Source organism: Typopeltis vanoorti, chromosome 2 (genome assembly GCF_054136105.1).
Source record: "Typopeltis vanoorti isolate ZY-2024b chromosome 2, IOZ_Tvanoo_1.0, whole genome shotgun sequence".
Classification (NCBI taxonomy): domain Eukaryota; kingdom Metazoa; phylum Arthropoda; class Arachnida; order Uropygi; family Thelyphonidae; genus Typopeltis; species Typopeltis vanoorti.
In genome coordinates, this window is record NC_143550.1 from 65,158,610 (window position 1) to 65,179,047 (window position 20,438).

Sequence of the window (20,438 nt, forward strand, 5' to 3'; positions counted from 1 at the left end):
CCGGCACTGCTTTGCTGGTGATAATTCGACAAATCTGTGTAAGACGTACAGAGAATTAGAATCGAACTTTTAGAAAACAGATACATGAAAGAATTGTCTGCATGAAAGCGCTATCGATTTACCACTTAGGTAAGAATTAAAATTCCATTATATAGTTGTACACTAGCTCAAAACGGAAGCCTTTCGAGGCGTTATTCATCAGTAGTGACTTCAAATTATTCTTCCATAAGTTGATTCCTGAAGTTAAATATTATGTCAAGTTGTTAACATGATACTTATACTGACTGGGTTTTCATTTTTATGGTCAAGCTGTGCTAATTCAAATTAAATATAGGTTTATTTCTAAGCCATGTGTTTGACACTGCCATTATTTTTCTTATAATTTTAAATGAATGTATAAAAAAAAAATTCATCTATATGAAATGTCGGATTGGTTTCCACCATTTCGAGAATGGAACTGTCATAAAATGAAATGCCATTTACGAGAACTATATTTTCTAATTCTAAATTATATTAACGGGAAATATCCAGAGAAGAAATATAATTTACTTAAACTATTAAGACGGTGACACAAAAATTCGACCGATTCAAAGAAACGCTATCTGATCTCTTCTTGCATTCGGAACTTTAAAAAACGTATCTTGAAACAAGTAATTTACATTACTATAAATTACTATTTAAATATCCTTCACGACTATAGCCAGGCTTGTTCCTCGAATTGTTTTGCAGGAGAACGATGAGATCACATTTCAATTGAGCTTTCTTTGTCCAACAATAGTTGAAGATGACAAGGTCAGAGATAAATTGTGCTGATTACATTGAACAGAAGGTAATGTGCAAAGTAGGCTTGTGCCGAAGTTTATACAAAGAAAACTCAACTGATATGTAATATAATATTTAATAATGAAGCTCTTTGAAAGGCGACATTGACAACTAAAAAGAATAAATTGACTGTGACCACGTAAAAAGTTACAATGAGAACGTAGTGAAAACTAAATAGGTAAATGAAATAACAACTTAATCAGACTATAATATAATTTTGAACAAAGATTTTTAAAATCCCAGGGCTTAGCTTGGAAGTAACAGTAGCATCCCCCGTTGGGCAGTAAATTATACTTGGAAAGTACAATCTTCACGACTAGGCTGCTTGCATACAGGAAGCAGTTGACTTCATATCAAGTTTACTTTTTGCCAGTATAGCGACTTTTAGTATAATGCATGGCATTATATGCCTGAGAAGAGAGTATGCTGTGCGTTATGGGATGCAAAGAACAACCTGATATTAAAGAAACCATTACATCTAATAAGATAGAGTATTTTTAAATAATAATAAATAAAAATCAAAGTAATTTAATTTTTGGCCATTACAGATTCGAAATGCTAGAACGACATTAGTAAAGCTATTACTAGTCCACTCGACCTCTAAAACAGATTTTATTTTTTCCCAGAAACTGGAACTTTTTATTTCAACGTGGAAATATTGGCCATAGAACTCTATTTCAGATAATGTAAGGTTTAGGCTGCTGTACTACTCTCACCAATGCCTTAGAAATCATATTACCATGAGCTTGGGTATTGGTAATGAATAAGAATCAAGAACCTGTTTCCAAAAGTTTGGATTAAAAGAGCATCTCCTGTGCTTTTGCAGATAAAAAAGGAAAATTAGTATTTTCCGATGTATAAGACGCACCCAAGAAATTTAATACAATTTTCTGGAAAAAACCTTAAAAAAAACTTTTTCTGTAGGCGGAGGTCCAAAATGCTTTCAGCTTCCTATTCCCGTGCGCATATTTTACAACCTGCAATTTGTAACTTGAAGTATATGAATGTCGCCTGTTTTTTTCCATCACTAAAATCTACGGGGAAATATCAAAGTGGACACAAAATATCTCAACATGTCAATTCAATACTGATAAACATCGGTAACTCATTACTCGGATAAGATATTATGAAACTTGAATAGGGACTCCCCGTTCTTAGCCAATGACGCGCTAGCAGTCGCGTGAAGGTCACGCCTCAATTTGATTGCATCATTAACCGCCTACAAAAATCTTGGAACATAAAAGGGAGTGCGTATGACTGAAAAAAAAAAAATCTCTACTTTTATTATACAAGACGCACCCCATTTTTAAGATAAAAAAATGCGTCTTATACACCGGAAAATACGGTAGATAAATACATATTAATATGCATTTCCATGGAGTTGGTAGACTTACGTAGGAAAGCCCTAAATAAATATTTCAGTAAGTACTGACTAACATTGACACAAAAACCTTGTTACTTCCACTGACAAAGCACTCACAACAGACTGGTAACCCACTCTCATTTTATTTCTTTCTTCCACACAGGAGGTAAGAAAATTTTATTTATAAGATAAACACATTTTCAAAACATCAACCTGAAGTTCTAATTAACAACCTGGCTTGTTTTAGTAGAGCAATATTTTACCATTAATTTCCATATATCCAGAATGTGGCATGGGCAAGTAGGGCTTTTCCTCTTCCAGAAACAGGTTTTTCATCCTGCACTGGAAGAAAAACAACCACAGAACACTCGCACTATTTCATATATAATGATATAGTGTCATGGTTAACAATCAAGAGATGGCAAAATTGTCTACTGTAATCTTCACTGGATGCCATTTAAAACCATTGATAATTTGGCTGAGCTCTCTGATTGGCCTATGGATAGATGACTGAGAGGCAGTCATCTATCCCAAGAGTTAGGACTAAAACAGCTTCACCTACTCTCAATGAAAAATGCAGCACTGGCAGATTTAAAAAAAAAAAAAAAAAAAAATCAGTTGTCTTTGATTCCCTTATATAGGGAGCAGGCGAGGCATTTTAACCCTATCTAGCTTTTGTAGCTGATTATCTCTAATATAACTAATAATCAGAAACTGATGTGGAGACTGGCAAACACATGCTGCCATCTCTTGGTACCTAACCCTAATAGAACATGTCATTGTCTGATATAGCGAGTTCTACAGTCGATTTTCTTGAGTTTACGGAACGAAAAACCCTAGATTCTGAGAGAAAGTTGCTTGCCCATGCCAGACATTGATAGACTTGGGAACTGGTCAAAGAAAGGCTTAGAAAATGTTCCTCCAGTCACCAACAGACATAAACTTAAGTCTATCTTTGGGTGGTCTAGTGCAGAGCCACTTCAGCTGAGCTACACAAGCACTGAGTGGATTTCATGGAATTATTTTAGAGCACATGCAATTATTTCTATTGCAATTGCTTAAGTATAAGGTTCAAGCCAACAAGTTTGACAACAGGGTATCAAACATAATAAGCTTGCTATTATATTATATTGACTAGTAAAGAAATGGAACCTTGAAATAATCAGTCACTACATTTATAAGTTTTGTGACTCATGCATTTGGAGTTTATAAGCTACATGCATGTATCCTTTGAGTCTGTCAAAAAAGACAGTAGAATTCATAACAGCTTGGATACACAAAAGTCTCCTTGTAGAGAATTTATCCATAATTATAATTGCAGAGGGGAATGCATTGCCTGACACTGCAGTGAATGCAGATATACTGGATGAGTTTAAAGCACAATTTCATGGGGTTTTGTATGTAACAGTGTTTGCCTCCTGTGCCAAGTCTTTTGATTCCATGGAGATTTGGTGTTAATAAGTGCACTCAGTTCGTGCTTCAGAATTCATCGATCCTATATTCTTGTCGTATAATAGATGATAAAAGTTGGCAATCAAGCCGGTCTCGTTGTCCTACCTTCAGTCCTCTCAAAAATGATCAATTAATTTCGTTATCCAAAGTCCAAATAATAATCAGTGATTACCAATATGAATTCTGCCACTATTCTCCAGAGCAGAATCTTTTAATTAACCTTATTCATGTCTGAACACAAGTCATCATGGAAATGTTTGGAAAAACTCATGTGGATGCTCTTGATATTTCCTGGGCATTTCCATTAGATCAAGCATAGAGGGGTCTTAATAGCCATTTTGTGGTTTGCTTATGGTTTTTTGCAAATGAGTAACCAGTTTCCTCTCTGGACTTTTATCTGTCATGGTGTATAGTTTCTTTTCTTGAGGTTTGTTCAGGAGTACCTGAGTGCTCTGTACTTTCATTGGTGCTGCTTTTAAAAATTAATGATCTTTAAATCTTATCCATAGTTTTAACTGATGAGTATACCATTGCTCTTTTTCATTTGACAAATGTCTGCTCAAAATGATCTAAGCTTGAATATCTTCCATAACTAATGGCTTAAAAACCATCTCTTTGCCATTCTCCATGGAGTGGGGATAGCCCAGTAAACATTAATGCTATCACACCACACTAATACATCTCTAATTAAAATCATTCTCCTCTGATTGTAAAAACATCTCTAGCCTTTTTTGGTGGAAACACATCACATCGTTTCTCAGCATCCAAAAAATATGCCATCCATTTGAGACGCTACTGTTCACCAATGCAACTAACACTGTCAATCCCAAATCCTCTCATTATTAAAATACAGTTATATTTTGGGTGGCACATTAAAGATCTTCCTAAAGAAGATGCAATTCATAAGTGAGTAGTCTGCTTAATAGATAATCTCCCCCCCCCCTCCTCTGATCATTTTTTTTTATAGACTGCTGTTTTTCTATAGACATTTTCATGAATGCTGCTCTATTGAACTGGCCAACGTAATTTCTTCACTTTCCTCTGATTGTTAGTCAACATCCATACAAAATTCAGCTTCAAACGTATTGAACTAACTTCTCATCATCATCATCAAATTCCTGCCATGTACCCTCAAGGGGTGTACAGGATATGACAGTACTACATGAAAAAATTACATCATTACTAACTTCCTATCTACAATTTTCCTCCAAATCAGTCTGTTATTTGTCAAGACTCCAACATTATCAGATCTTATATTTCTATCGTCTAAGGCACTTTGTACCGTATCAATCCACCTATATCTTGGTCTTCCTCTGGGTCGTTTTCCTGCCAACCTGGCAGAGAACACTTGTTTTGCTAATCTTTCCTCTCCCATTCTATTTAAGTGACCATACCATCTGAGATTAGCTCTGCTAACGCATTCCTGGATGCTGACAATGTCAAGTTCTTTCCTAATATCTTCATTTTTAATATGATATTGCCATTGATGCCATCTGTTCATGCCTCTAATCTTTCTCAGGACTCTTATATCTGCGGTCTCTAGTCTTTGGTCAAGTGTTTTACTTCTGACCCAGCTCTCAGATCCATAAGTTAAAATTGGTTTGAACACAGTCTTGTATACAGCTAATTTAGTGTTCCGACTAATTTCTTTCTTATTCCATATGAATTTATTCAATTGACTTCCCACGATACCAGCTTTGCTGATTCTGTTGTCTATTTCTATATTTAGTTTACCATCTTCAGTAAAAATTGTGCCTAAGTAGCTGAAATGTTTTACTTGTTCCACAGGTTCTCCATTCACAACACAGTTGACATTTTCAATGATTCTGCCTATTTTCATTGTCTTTGTCTTTTTATTGCTGACTTTCATACCATATCTATTACAACAGCTATTCAATTTAGTCAGAGAATCTTGCAGACTTGTAGCGGATTTAGAAGTATAACATCATCCGCATAAAGCAAAGAGCTGACATTAACATCTCCAATTTTGATATCAGGTTTAATACCACATTCCTTCATAATGTGATCCATATAGATAATGAATAACAGAGGGGATAATGTACATCCTTGTCTCACACCAGATTTAACATTAAACCATCTTCCTGTACTTCCTTCAATTCTAACTGCTGACTTACAACTCAAATAAAGACTAAGTATTGCTTGATATAATGCCCCATTGACACCATATAACTGCAGCGTATTGAATAGCTTCTCTCTTGGCACCTTGTCATATGCCTTTTCCAAATCGACAAAACTTAAATACAGATCTTTGTTATATTCCCATGCTTTCTCGACTATTTGTCGTAAAGTGAAGATCTGATCCTGACAGCCTCTATTTGGCCTGAATCCAGCTTGTTCTTCACCAAGCTTTTCTTCCACAATTCTTCTCAACCGTTTCTCAAGTATACTTGCATAGATCTTGCCAGGAACACTCAGTAGGGAAATACCCCTGTAATTCTCACATTCAGTTTTATTTCCCTTTTTATATATGGGTACTATGAGAGCTCTACTCCAATCATCGGGAATTCGTCCCTCTGTCCAGGCTTTCTGAACTATGCAGTGCAGCCACTGTAAGACTCTTATACCACCATACTTCAGCATTTCTGGTCGAATATCATCTACTCCTGCTGCCTTTCCACATTTCAAGCCTTTGATGGCTTTTTCTACTTCAAGTATGGATATGTATTCCTGACTGCATGCCTGGTCAGTGTTTTTTATCACTGTGCTGTCATCACTGCTTGTTTCATTTAGCAGTTTTTCAAAGTAATTACTCCATACTTCAAGGATATCTTTTTCTCCTGTTTTCATTTCACCTTTATCATCTCTAATTCCTTTTACAGCACTCATTCCTAAGCTTCTTCAACAACCTCCAGAATATTTTGCCACCTTCTTGATATTTATTTTCTATATTCTTGCCAAAGTCCTCCCATGACTTTTGTTTAGCTAGTTTTACACACTGTTTAGCTTTCTTACATTTGTCTCTGTATTCTATAAGAGTAAAAGCTGACTTATTTGCCAGGAACTTTTGATATGCTTTCTTCTTTTCCTCTTTAACTTCCTGTGTCCACCAGGGAGTTCTGATTTTTTTATCTTTGCACACAACCTCACCACATGCCTCTCTGGCAGAATCAATCAATGTTTCCTTCAGAGTTTGCCACTGAATCTCCAAGGTTTGATTCCTGTTCTCAAACTCTTTCATTTTCTTTTCAATAATATTTCTGTATTTTAGTCTACAGTTTACATCTGAGAGCTGCTCAACTTTTATTCGCTTTAAAACTTTCTTACATGTTATTCTTTTCAATATGAAATTCAATTTTATCCTGCTCAAGACTAAATAGTGATCACTTCCAATTTCAAATCCTCTGTACACTCTGGTGTCCTGCACCAGGGAGAAAACATCGCTATCAACAATAACATAGTCAATGAGACTTTTCTTATTCCTAGCCTCTTCTCTCCATGTGAATTTGTGCACATTTTTATGTTGGAACATGGTGTTAGTAATAACCAGTCCATGTCCTGAGCAGAAATCCAACAGATATTTGCCATTATTATTAGCTTTGCTCTTTTCTCCAAATTTTCCCAAAATTTTTTTATATGTCTCACAATCATTTCCTACTCTACTATTTAGATCCCCAACAAGGACCAACTTTTCCTTTTTCATTGTGTCAGTTGCTTTTTCTAAAGCCTCAAAAAATTCCTCCACTTCTACCTTAGTAGAACCTTCTCTGGGACCATAGGCACAAATAAGTCTCATTGTCCAGTTCCCCATTCTCATATTTGCCCACATTACTCTACTTGAGACTGACTGCCATTCAAGAAGATTAGCCTCGTATTTTGTGTTGAATACTATGGCTACTCCTTCTTTTCCTTGATTGTTATTGCCTGAATATAACATTTTGTACTTATTGCTCAGAAAGATCTCACCAGTTTTGGTCTTTTTTGTTTCAGTCACCCCTATTATGTCGATCTGGTACTTATCTAATTCCTCAGCTAGCTCCATTTCTTTGCCATTCAGGCTTCTTACGTTGATAGTACCGATCTTTAACTCTGGTGATGTTGAGTTGGGGTTTGTTTTCAGATTTGTTCCAGTAGCTGACTTTTCGCTGTTCGCCCTGGTTCCCTGGCGAAAACAACGGGGGCCTTGTTTAACCGGGCGACGCCCCAGCCGGCATGAAATTTTGTCATGTTGTACCATCATTTTTTTATTTTGGTTTAACCAATAAGAATACAATTTGGTTGGCTAAATCCCAAATTGCCAGCCCATCCTCGTTCGTTCGGTATCAAAGTAGATACCCAACAGGGTGCACCACGAGAAGGTGAGGATTGGACATTAGGTCAGAAGCCCTGGTCGGTTCTCCGCATTCCTTTAAAGGCTATGTGGAGGTCTCCTCTCAGTTATACAGCTTTGACCCTTAAGCACCCCAACTAACTTCTCATCCCTTTTAATTCCCCCTCCCCCCATTCCCCAGTTTTTTGTCCAAGGGTTACCACATCCAGCTGTTCAAAGCACACATTTGTGCACGAGTGTTATGTAATTCACAATTACATTCACATCATATATTCTCAAGTGATGATGTGTTACTTTTTTTTTTTTTGATTGAATTAAAAATAAAGACTTAAAACATTTGAAGTTGCATTATAAACTGTTATTTTCTTTCTTTTAATATTTGTTTTTCTGATATTCCAGAACTATGGAAGTTGGGAAAAAAAAATGCACATTTGGAAAATGCTTTCAAAATTAGTTTTCAAATTTCATGAGTGATTTTTACAGAAAAATCACTTGTAATAGCTTTCAGTTTCTTCACAACTTATAAATCAACATTTTATTTATTTTGACCTAAGAATATTAAAAAAAAAATATATATATATATATATAGAAAAACAACTGAAAATAGATGACCCAAGCTTTCACAAATAAAATCTGAACCTTATGTTTAAATAACTTTAAAGAGATATTTTACTGCTCATTTGGAAAACTTCTAAAACAAGTTTTACACCCAATTTCAATGAAGATTTTTTTTTTTTATCCATTTACATACACACATGCACAGTATAATCAAAAATACAACCATTTCTAAGTATATTTTGTGTGTAATCTGTAAATATACCTACATCATATGGTGTAATCGAAATGCTCTCTTTGAAAACGTTTTCTTAAATATTGAAAAAAAAGAAATTAAGAGATACAAATACTGTAAAAAAGAATCATATTTAGTAGAACAGAAAAATCTATTGAATTCACAAAAGGAAATAAAGTATACTGGATCAACTAATTTCAGTGGAATATAATTTTAACTCAGGGATCCAAAATACAATTTCAGAATAAAAACTATATATAATTCAAATGATTGTGAAAATGGATGATACATTTTACTTCTGCTTCAGCATCAAGAGAGAAAGCAACAGTCAGTTAGTTTAAATTTTCTTTGCCAATAATAAGCATATCATGAGTATGATCAGATTATTTAACAGCAGCTTTTGTTATGCCTTTCCATTCCAGAGATAGGACAAGAGCTCTGGCTGTAAATATTTACTAATCTATAATATTCTTTTAAAATAAACAAATATAAATAAAAATGAAAAAGTCATTGAGATAAACTGCAAAGTTAATTGATTAAATTGACATTTTTTTTTTTTTTAAATAATATGCACAGCATCTTAGTGAAAATGCAAAAATGGCACATTTTTGTTTATAACCTCCTCTGTAAAGAGGTTGTACATTTCAGTTGAATTTGTACCATTTGCTTTTCACAGAAGTACAGATGAAATCTCAGTTGTTAGCTGAAATGTTAAAAACCAAGATGAGGTAAATATTCCATTTTTAATAATCATATTTATTTAGTCTAAAATGAGTTTAAGAAGGCTGACTTCTTTCAGTGTAACTTCTGAAAGTATAAACTATTTACAATTTTTAGTTTTATTATTTAAAAACTAGGGGGCGGGGGAAATGGATAAAATGAGAATGGAAGGTTTGATATAAAGAAGTTATCACATATTCTAAATGATAACAAAGACTTTACAAATAAAAACAATTTCAAAAAGTTAAAATTCACAAAATTCAATTCACACGAGAAGTAAAAAATGATCTATTTCCTTCCTAGATGTTTTCATCTTAGTTGAAGATCATAACAATCTTACTTTTGAAGTTTACAGAAAGAAGTTCAATACAGGCTGGTATCTGTATGCTACCAGCCTGTATTGTCCACCACTTGGCACAGAAGAGGTCTCATCAAAACTCTCAAAGAAAGAGCTATTACTATATCCAGTGATGATTATAAATAAATAATATATATATATATATATATAATAACTTAGACATTCTCCTAAAAATTGTTACAACATCAAAACTGTCAGCAGTATCTTGAACGAGCCACCTCATGCTCCAGACAACAATCAGACAACTACAAAAGTGTGGCTTCCTTACCTTACATCAGAAATGTTACAGACAAAATAGCAAAAATCCCACAACAATATACTTAAATAGTTTCTTTCCAACTGCTATGAAAAGTATCCAGGATGTTAAGATTGCCAAAACAACCTTATCTGCCTATGATGAGACTGGGAGTATACAAAATCTTTTGTAACTGCTACATTTGTTATGTTGGATGGATGGGATGGTTCAGAGAAATCCAGCAAAAAGAACATATCAGAGATGAGGAGAAAAATCAGGCATATAAACTGGACTAGCTTTTCACACCATTCACAAAATACACAAGGGTAATTGGCAAATCACTAAAATGACATACATGGATTTTAATAATTATGTATGCAAATTTAATGAGACAAGCAATATGATATCTGATCTAATGTAAAAAAACCAAGGTGTAATATTAAATCAACTCTGTGCAGCATACATAAAGGATCTACATGTTAATGAATCAGGTTATGAGACAAGCTATTCAATACTTTTAATAACAATGAACTGTGCATCTGATATCTTGTTTCTACATTTAGCATCTGTCTTGTGTGGAATTAATTTTAAAAATAACAGTTACTAATTCGGATATCTCTTTGTAAATACCACTTTTGTGTTCTGTCTTAATCTGAAGAAGTACACACAAAACTAGTAATTAATTTGTTCAAGTTCTTTACTTTTTACATGGTTTTTGCCAGTAATTAACAAAATATAAAAACAATGTCAACTAAATTTTCATCCATCAGCATCCAGTACAAAACTGATGTCATGTTAAATATTTATAATTCAATAATACTTTTTTGGTGGTGAGAATGAAATAGCAAGTAAGGCAAGGAAAATAGCTAGACGGGGAATGCAGTCCAGGAAAATGGATTAAGAGAATGAGATGAGAGAATGCAATGTATGATTGACAAATTGTTTGTTTAGGAATATGTCAAAGTAACCAAGATTATGAGATGAGTATATCATGTCAACTAACTTGTGTATACTATTTAGTCAGTTTGTCTGTTTTCTAAATGCAGATCCATTACAGGTGGAAAAGAGGGGGATATAATAGAGCTAAATAAGTAATCAAGAGAATTCATAAGATAGAAACAAGAGAAGCTTTTCTCCATATATACTAAGGGGAAGATAACTGGAGATGGTCTTTGGTAGTTGAAGAGAATGCGATTAACAATAGTTATGTCTGTGATCATGGCAATGCAACTTAAACTATACGATAAGATTATTGATAGCATAATATCGTTAACAAGGCAATAAAAATTAGATTTTTCTCATGGTAAGTAGTCAACAAATGGGAAATGCATTGCCAAAAGTAGTGAATACTGCAACATCATCAGTTAATCAATTCAAACCTAGGTGTGTGATAGACACTATCTGAGTTAGAGTAGGCACCTACAATAACAACAAAAAACAATATAATTTATATATACATCATCATATTATTATACCTTATTTAAAGCAATAAATATTAAAAAAAATGCTTTGAGAGCCTTGAATACTTAAATTCAGTACTGCAGAATTAACTGTTTGTCTTTCACTTTTTTTATGTTATTTATTTTTAATTTATTAAATATATATATATATATATATATATATATTTTTTTTTTAAATTTCATTTTATTATTATTATTATTTGTAGTATTTCATGTATAATAATCTCTCAGTTATCCAACTGCATCAGGAAACTATTTGGTTATTTGAAACACCAAATAACTGAGAGATCAGTGCATTCCAAATATCAGTCTTCAATCTCAGCTCAGAAGGATGGATAAGCATTATATTAAATTGTTTATAAGTGTTCATACAATGACAACAAAACAAACATACTTTAAAAAAATATATATGGATCAACAGTGAAAAGTATATTTTTTTTTATCATTCTTTAATTTTCTTTCTATAAACAAATGCTAACAGAGATTAATAAATAGTCACATATACAAAAATAATGATAATGACAATCATATGCTATAAAAAGAATGACAGGCACACCAGTTGTGAAAAGAATATTTTTTTCTTTTTTACATGTCAGAGTGTATTTATACATTGCAGCCATTAAAATGAGATCTCAAAATTTTACCAGTTCTTTATTATTGCACTGGCTGCTTTTCAAGTTGTGTACATAGAGGAATGATACAAAATAAATTATCGTCACAACCTCAACACGTTTTGTGCTGTACAAGTATGTAAAATTCTGTACACGTGATCTTTTATTACTTCAAGAGTCTTCATAAATGCATCTCTTGTGAGTATCCTAAATAATTTCTTGCTCACATATGTTCATAATGCAGTTTTCTGCTGGATGATGTGAACAAAGATTTTCACAATATACACAATCTTCAAACCCATAATGATATTCATTGTTTTTCATTCATTTTTACACTAGTTCCAGTCTCACTAAAGTACTAATATCAGCTTTCAATGCCCTTGGTAAGGGAGGCTTCTAAGGATATGCTAAACTCAGAAAGGCTTTCAAGTATTTGAACAAGGAATGTAACTAGATTGGGATCACGAAGAAATGATTGTTCTTCATACATACTTGATGTAACAGGTGTTGAAGCTATGTGTAGCAGCATTCGATGAAGAAGGTGATCTCTGAAAAAAAAAACACAAAAACAGATGTTGTACTGAAGTAGCAATCATGATATCTAAATAAAGATAGGTCTCACTAACATTCTAAGAGAAGATCAAAACTGTTCAAGATAATTAATGAAGCCTCATTAATGGATAATTAATGGATCTTATTACACACATTAATTGAATTATTAAACAACTCTCATCAACAAATTAAAACTTTTTTTTTTTAATAGTAATTAAATTAACTTATGTGATGGAATAAAAACATTCTATCAAATAAGCAATCCCCTCCCCTCAATGCATGTATTTGTGTGTATTAATGTATACTTTTTCATATGCATCTGAAATATTTTATCACAAAATCGATAGCATTATACTGTAATTTTAAATTATCATGAAAAGCATTTTGCAGCTCTCGAAAATGAACGAGGGCATGTTTCAACATGTCTGAACCTATCTTGCATTGAGAGAGAGAGAGAGAGACAGCAATACAAACAGTATGCTAGATTTCTGATGTGCTGAGATATCTTTGTATCTCTCATTTCTTTAATTTAAAGACTAAAACAAGAAGGAAACTACTTTTGTTGTGTGTATGTGTGTGTGTGTGTGTGTGTGTGTGTGTGTGTGTGTGTATGGTTCGTTTACAAGTATTAGCAACACCAAATCACTCATAGAGTGATTTGGTGTTGCTACTATAGACTGCATATTTTCATTACTTTAAGCACACCATAGAAGACCAAGATAAAAGTAAGCTTCTCATTATTGCAAAGTTAACGTGAATCAACAGATTTATGAACAGAACTTTTGGAGTAACAATGATTTGGAGAGAGAACCAAAAGATCATGTTACAGATTGTTACTTCTGCTTAACACGGTCGCTGCCACTCTACTTCGGCATAGTCTGTTCCCGTATGCCGAGCAATTTCACTTCTTCAAGGTCAGTACGATAATCTCGTTGCCGACGGTAAGCATCATATGAGTATACTCGTAGTTTTCTTGTGCAGAGCATATACCATCTATGAGAATACACAGTTTTGATGCTAGCTTCACAAGCCAAGCATTTTCACTTTTTCAAGGACAGTACAGTAATCTCGTTGCCAGCGGTAAGTGTCATACGAGTATACTTGTAGCTGGCTTGTGTGGCTGGTTTACCAACTACGAGTATACTCATAGTTGGCAGCGAACGTGTTAACTAATGTATCTGGATTTTCTATGAAAAAACAAACATTTCATACTGTACCCAAATTCTGCATCTGTCATATGCTTAACTCTTTAGATCTTCTAGTACCTACTTCATCAACACCAGATACTACAGTCTTGATGAATGCATTTATGAAGTTGTCAATATACTTCATCTGATTAAACAGAAAGAATTAAATGATCTTGTGAGAAATTTGAATTAATTTGCACAGCGATTTTAAATCCTTGAATTTGTCTTTAACAATGGAACTTATGAATTTCAAGAAGAAAAGTTTCTATTTATAGAAAAAAATCAAATCTTGGCTTCATATTTTGAAGTAAAAAAATGGAATCTATTACTCTCGGATATGTGTGTGTATATATATATATATATATATATATATATGTATATATAAAAACCTTTCTGTTAGAAAAAATGAATGAAATTTATGAATCAAAAGCACTTGTTTGCAAGCACATTTCCAGCACAAACTTAAAAACAGTTTTGTTGCATAACAGAATTATAAATTTGTGCTAATTTAAAAGTAACTGCATTACAACTAAATATACAAGGGGAATTTACAAAACAATGCTGCTTATAAGTGCTTTATGGGACAGCAGGTAACAATGACAGAACATTTGTCATGAAAAAATTCTTCCTGAAAAGATTTTACCCCAGAAGAGAGAGAGAGAGGAGAAAATGACAATTCACATGAAACCCCCCAAGAAAGTAAACTGGATCTGCATTCCAGTATACCACTGCAAGGTTTCCAAACTTTCAGATGCTAAACGCAAGGTATAGCTGTTGGATCTCATAAAATCTCATTTTCATCTCAGTTAAATTTTATCTTGCGACATCACATATCTGATATATCACTGTGTATTTATAACCTGTGGCAGTGGTGTAGCAAATTCTGAGCACTGATACAATTCAAAGTTTACTTTGAGTTCCTCTCCTAGTTTTCCCTTTCTCTCTTGCCGTATAATTACAAATTTTGATTATTTCATTACATAAACAGTGTTCCTCAAGTTTATTCAAAATATATATTAGATTTACACTTCTGTCAATACAAAGTGTAAAACTGAAGATTGATAATGTTTCTGACTTTAATTTTTTTAATGAAATAATACTAATTCCAAAATCATAAGGTGTCAAAATGATTCCAGTTAGTCCTTACACAATTCAAAACTTAAAGTACAGACATACCCCGACTTATGTGAATCTGGAGTTACGCGGTTTCTTATATGTACGTATTCCCGTTCCGCTTCTCCACTAGTCGTATGTTTCTGGCGATGGCCGTATTCGCCAGTGTCGTACATACTGTGAACAAGCACTGACATGTTTTGCGTGTTCTCCATTCATACATGATTTTTATAGTCTACAAACCTTGCGATTGTTTAATGTTATGTTCTTGATACAAATTTTATCACATAAAAAATAATAATGTCGTCCAAAAGAAGCAAGTCTGATTCTGATATAGCTAGCAAGAAAAGAAAAACATCGACTTTGGATACAAAACTCAACATTATTAAGGATTTTGAAGGTGGAATGAAAATTTGTGAGCTAGCAAAGAAGTTCAATCTACACGAATCCACAGTAAGAACAATCATAAAAGAAAGGTTTACAGATTTTGGAGGACATAGATTCTAACGGGGAACGAATTGTAGCCAGAAGGCAAGGAATAAAAAAATCATTGGTTTGCTATGAAGAAATTTTGCATAACAAGAAAAAGACATTATGCCATCAGACGAATATATTAGATTTTATGAAACGATAGACATAGAAATAACTTTTTTTTTTTTATGTACGAAAAACTACAATTATGATTATATTTCTTAAAAAAATTATAAGTGTTTTTGTAAACCTTTGGTCCCAATTAACTAATATTTTGTATGTTTGTATATATAAATTACATGCAAAATTATACCCTAAGTTACACGAATTTGACTTACGCGCTTTTTGTAGGTCCCACCTACCGTGTAACTTCGGGGTATGACTGTATACTATATACACAATTGGCAACAGTTGTGTAATGACCAGGATGCTGAGAACTTCACACAGCAAGGGAGAAAGGAACAAGGCTTATGAGCCAATTAACATGCTCTTGGAGGTAGTGTGGAAGAGAAGAGATCAAGATCTCAAGACACTAACTGAAAGTGAGTAGTTCTGTGTGTGCATGTGGGAGTATTTTATTCACCAAAGAGCAGCTGCTTTTTGTCTGTCTGCATGTGATGCTATAGTAAGTGTCTGTCATCTAAACTGTACTCAGTTTTACAAGAATGGATAGCACAATAATAAAAATGAAAGGCTTCGCAAATGATCTATATATACCCAAAGAAGATCCAGAGAATGAAAGAGAAACAATGAAAACATGGTTCACCTGCTATTTATTCCTGCCTCCTCTCCCCAGCACTGAGTTAGTCAGTGTCTGATTGTGACTGTTTGTGAGGAGAAAACCAGAGTACCCACAAGGTACTCTGATCTTCCCCTCACAAACAAAAAACTGACCTGAAACATACAGAGTGGTCCAGAATAATAGAACAGTTGCTCAAACAATAATCACTATAATTTCATTATTATAATTTATTATTTTGATTATTAAAATAATTATCATAATTCCCAACATTAGAAGACATTTTGCAAAATGGAGAATAGGACGATGCATGCCACATTTTTTGAAGAGCACTTTCACTGGTTAATAAAGTAAGACAGTGGCCAACTTTATCAAGCACTCTGAAATCATTGGTTCAGTTAAAGACTTGGAAAGACCTGAGGAAACCAAGGTCCACCTGCATTGAAGAAAACAAACTGGATATTCAAAGCTGCTTACCAGGTAAGCTAAACAAGAAACAAGCATTTCAATAACATCTTCAGAGGATACTTACTTCTGCCATATGCTGCATATATATTATTCTGCAAATAAATTTTTTTCTGCATAAACATGGATTCTCTGACTGCCTCATTACTTTTGAACAGTAAGACTGTTGAGATATAAGAATCTGGATAATTTGTGGAGTTTGTATCATTGTCACTTTAGAAAGACATATATGTCCTTGTGGAAGGCAAATAACAACATATTATTTTGTATGATAGATATATTGTTAAAATACAATGAAAAAAAAAAAATTCTCTGACTTTAATTTTAATTAAAAATGTCAAGTTTTGAAACCAAGAAATATTATATAACTACCTTGCTGCAAAACAGATAAAAAGTTGAAATTTGCCATCTTTGCCCACAGAATGGGAAGCACTATCAATTTTTTCCACGAGTTGACAATAAGAGCGCATTACAATAACATGCTCATGAGAATCTCGAGGTACAGGACTATGAACAGCTTCTTCTTCCATGAGGTTATTTTCAAAACATACACGCACTTTAACTATTGAAAAAAAAAAAAAAAATCCAGTTTATAACTAGACATATTATACATATATATGAAATGGATATAGAGAAATTAAAAATAAATCCACTCGCACCTCTCATGTTTTTGTTATAACAGTAGTGTGAATATATATATATATATATATATATATATATATATTTTTTTTTTTTTGTACCTCACCTATAACAAAACAAATATTTGGTGATCAGGTTTATATGATGACTATTCATACTAGCATTTTTAATAGGTATATTATAACATAGAATACACATATTAATCAGAATAATTTAATCAATACTTCCAATATTTCAGCAAAGTCAAAGTGAACTAGCAACAGCTCATGAACCATGAATCAGGAAACAATATACAGAAAAAAATGTGCATGCAATCACTACATTATGTGAGACCAAAGCTGGGCCATTTAGTGGACTAGATTGGTATTCTTGCTCACTGGGCTGATGTTCTGAGGATGAGCACTTCAAAATCTGTTGAGGTTTGCATAGTTTCTTAAAGCTGAGACAAATTCCCAGAATAGTCTCTTATATTTGTATTTACTAAGGTGGAATAAGGTGACCTTTTTTTAAATTTTTTTAAGTCCTGAGCGGCCACAGAGGTGGAATTATATTTAGTCCTTGTGCTTGGCAATTCTATCTGTATGGTCATAGCAAAACAGCTTACATCAGTAACATACTACTCTAACATAACACCTAGCAGGTATACGGACTGTGGCTGGTGTTTGTAGACCAGATAAGGGATGCAAGTTTTTTGAATGGCCAAGTTAAGTTAGAAGTTAGTATGGAGGAGAAGAATCAAGATCTCAAGACATTAACTGAAACCGAGCACCCCCCCCCCCAGAACACCAACTGAGTGTTTGCTTGCACACATCAGTCTGTACATTGTTCTCCGATGATAGCAATTTGACTCTGCTGAAATATCAGAAGTATTGTAATTTATACATATTCGACATTGTAATATTCTTAAGAAAAATGCCATTATGAAGTCAACGTATAAGCTTGACCACTAGACCTACTATAATCCATGGAGATTCTGAAGCATACAAAGTTTGTCAGTTTGGCACCGAAGCTTTCCAGGCCAGGATAATAACATCATCTCAAACTGTGTAAAAATGAAGTACTGCTTTAGTTCACCAAAGGTCTCTGCATATTTGCATGAATGGGCAGGTAAGTGGAACTATCAGTTCAATTTTGCAAAGTGTAAGGTTTTGAGATTTGGTAAGCAACGATGAGATGCAAAGCATACATTTGGTGGAGAAACTTTAATAGAAGTAAAGGAGACAAGAGATCTAGGAGTAATGGTTGACAAGGACTTGAAATTCAAGGGCCACATTGCACAAGTTGTAAGGACGTCATATCAGCTAATGGCAATGATGCGGAGGACCCTAACATGCAGAAAAAATTGAGAGGTTATGATACCATTGTATGAGGCCTTGATTAGGCCTCATATGGATTATTGTGCACAGATTTGGTCTCCTGGTTTTAATGGTGATGAGGATATGTTGAAAAGGATCCAGAGAAGATTCACAAAGGTGGTCAGTGGCCTTTGGCATGGAGTATGAGGACATTCTCATACTCTCATACTGATTGAGACATATAAGCTAGTCAGGGGTTGTTATCACGTTGACATGGAGATTTTTCATAGAATGGGCGGGGGGACAAGAGGGCATCACCGGAATTTGTATAAGGAGGATGTGAGCAGAGGAGTAGGTTCTTTGCATGGAGAGTGGTTGGTGAGTGGAATGCATTGCCTGAATGTGTTGTGGGTGTAGACACAATGAATCAGTTTAAGGCATGATTGGATGAGCATTGTGTGCAATAGTGTGTGTGTCTCTCCTACAATGAGTCTCTGACTCCATGGAGGTCAAATGTTAATAATAATATACAAGCACCACTTGCACTCTACCCATCAACATCACTGAAGCTATGTGTATGTACCAGAAGAGAAGCTTGCCACAATGCTTAATGCTGATCTTGGACATTTCTATTGCCTCAACAGCTGAAGAATTCCAGAAAATAGAGTATACACCAATAAAATTGCTAATCTATTAAGAAATTCAGCAGGAAAATACCACAGTAAACCTGTTCAGTCTTTACCCTCAAGCCATTAGCACTCAGCTTTTCGGTCATAACTATCCATTCACACCTAGAAATATATTGAGAGGTGAAAAAATTATGTAGCCAATGTCCTAACACAAGACAAAACTGCCATAAAACAACCTTTCTTACAAGGAATTTGAGGCATTACTGGAAATGAAGAGCAATAATAAGATAATAATTATGGAAGTATATAATAGGAACATCACTGTAATTCCAAACTATCATTATTTTACACATAAACTATCTCCTATACTTAAGGATCATCCTACCAACACACAGATCAAAACCTTCCACAGGCTCTTCCTGGCCTGTAGAAATGACCAATAAACGGAAATCATACAATTTCACCCCCCCCCTGCAGATATACAATTTAGCAAAAATTCACAAAATTCTCCATTATGTTCAATTGTGGATGGTGTCAATTCACCCTATATAAATAAACCAAAGTGCTCTCCAAGTATCATGACAACACTACTTCAAACAAAAAAAACTGTTCACTTGACACCCAGTACATGAAATCTCATGCTCTTACACACTGAAAACCATAACCTCATAACTGACATTGTATAGTCCCGAAACTATCTTTGTTATCCACCTCTGTACTCTTTTCACAGTTAATTTATCTCTTCAAATCCTAGGAACCAAATTTGAGAACAATAGTGCAAGTGTGGTCTGATCAGACCACACTTGAACAATGTCTTGAACTTGGTCAGTTCTGACATCTGTTGCCTTGTGTAAGCAAACCTTGTTTGCTTACACTTGGGTATATTAGCTAGCTTGCATCTAAGCTGGCTAATATATCTGTTGGAGTAATTTGTATATCTGTACGTTTCTCTACAAAATGAGATGAGATTTTCATGAAAGAACTTGAATGTCCAAAGTAAGACTTGAGGAGTTTTGATGTAGTTTCAATGTTTACAAACATCTCTGTTGAAGAATCAGTGGATAGGTAGGTATCCTTGCAGACCTATTTCTACTTGACATCACATGCCTCTTCCATCATTGCTCAATCCTCATTCTACTAGGAAAGGAAGATTTTACTACTAAAATTAAAGTCTGGCAATGAGATCCTTTTATCACCATCCCATTACTAACATATATGCAAAAATTGAAGGAAGAAGCCATATAATATA

The 20,438-nt window shown here is 34.0% G+C and overlaps 1 protein-coding gene across 4 annotated transcripts in view; it reads right to left on the reverse strand.

Moving 5' to 3' along the window:
• Positions 1 to 12,120: 12,120 nt before the first annotated feature.
• Positions 12,121 to 20,438, reverse strand: part of pns (DENN domain containing pinstripe) — a 347,031-nt gene continuing 338,713 nt past the window's right edge. For all 4 annotated transcript variants that reach the window (XM_090411700.1, XM_090411683.1, XM_090411692.1 and 1 more), the window contains 2 exons: positions 16,999 to 17,188; positions 12,121 to 12,647 (listed from right to left, as the gene is read on the reverse strand). In XM_090411700.1, the coding sequence (XP_090267826.1) occupies positions 12,464 to 12,647; positions 16,999 to 17,188 (374 nt within the window). In that variant the 3' untranslated portion in view covers positions 12,121 to 12,463. The remainder of the gene's footprint in view (positions 12,648 to 16,998; positions 17,189 to 20,438) is intronic.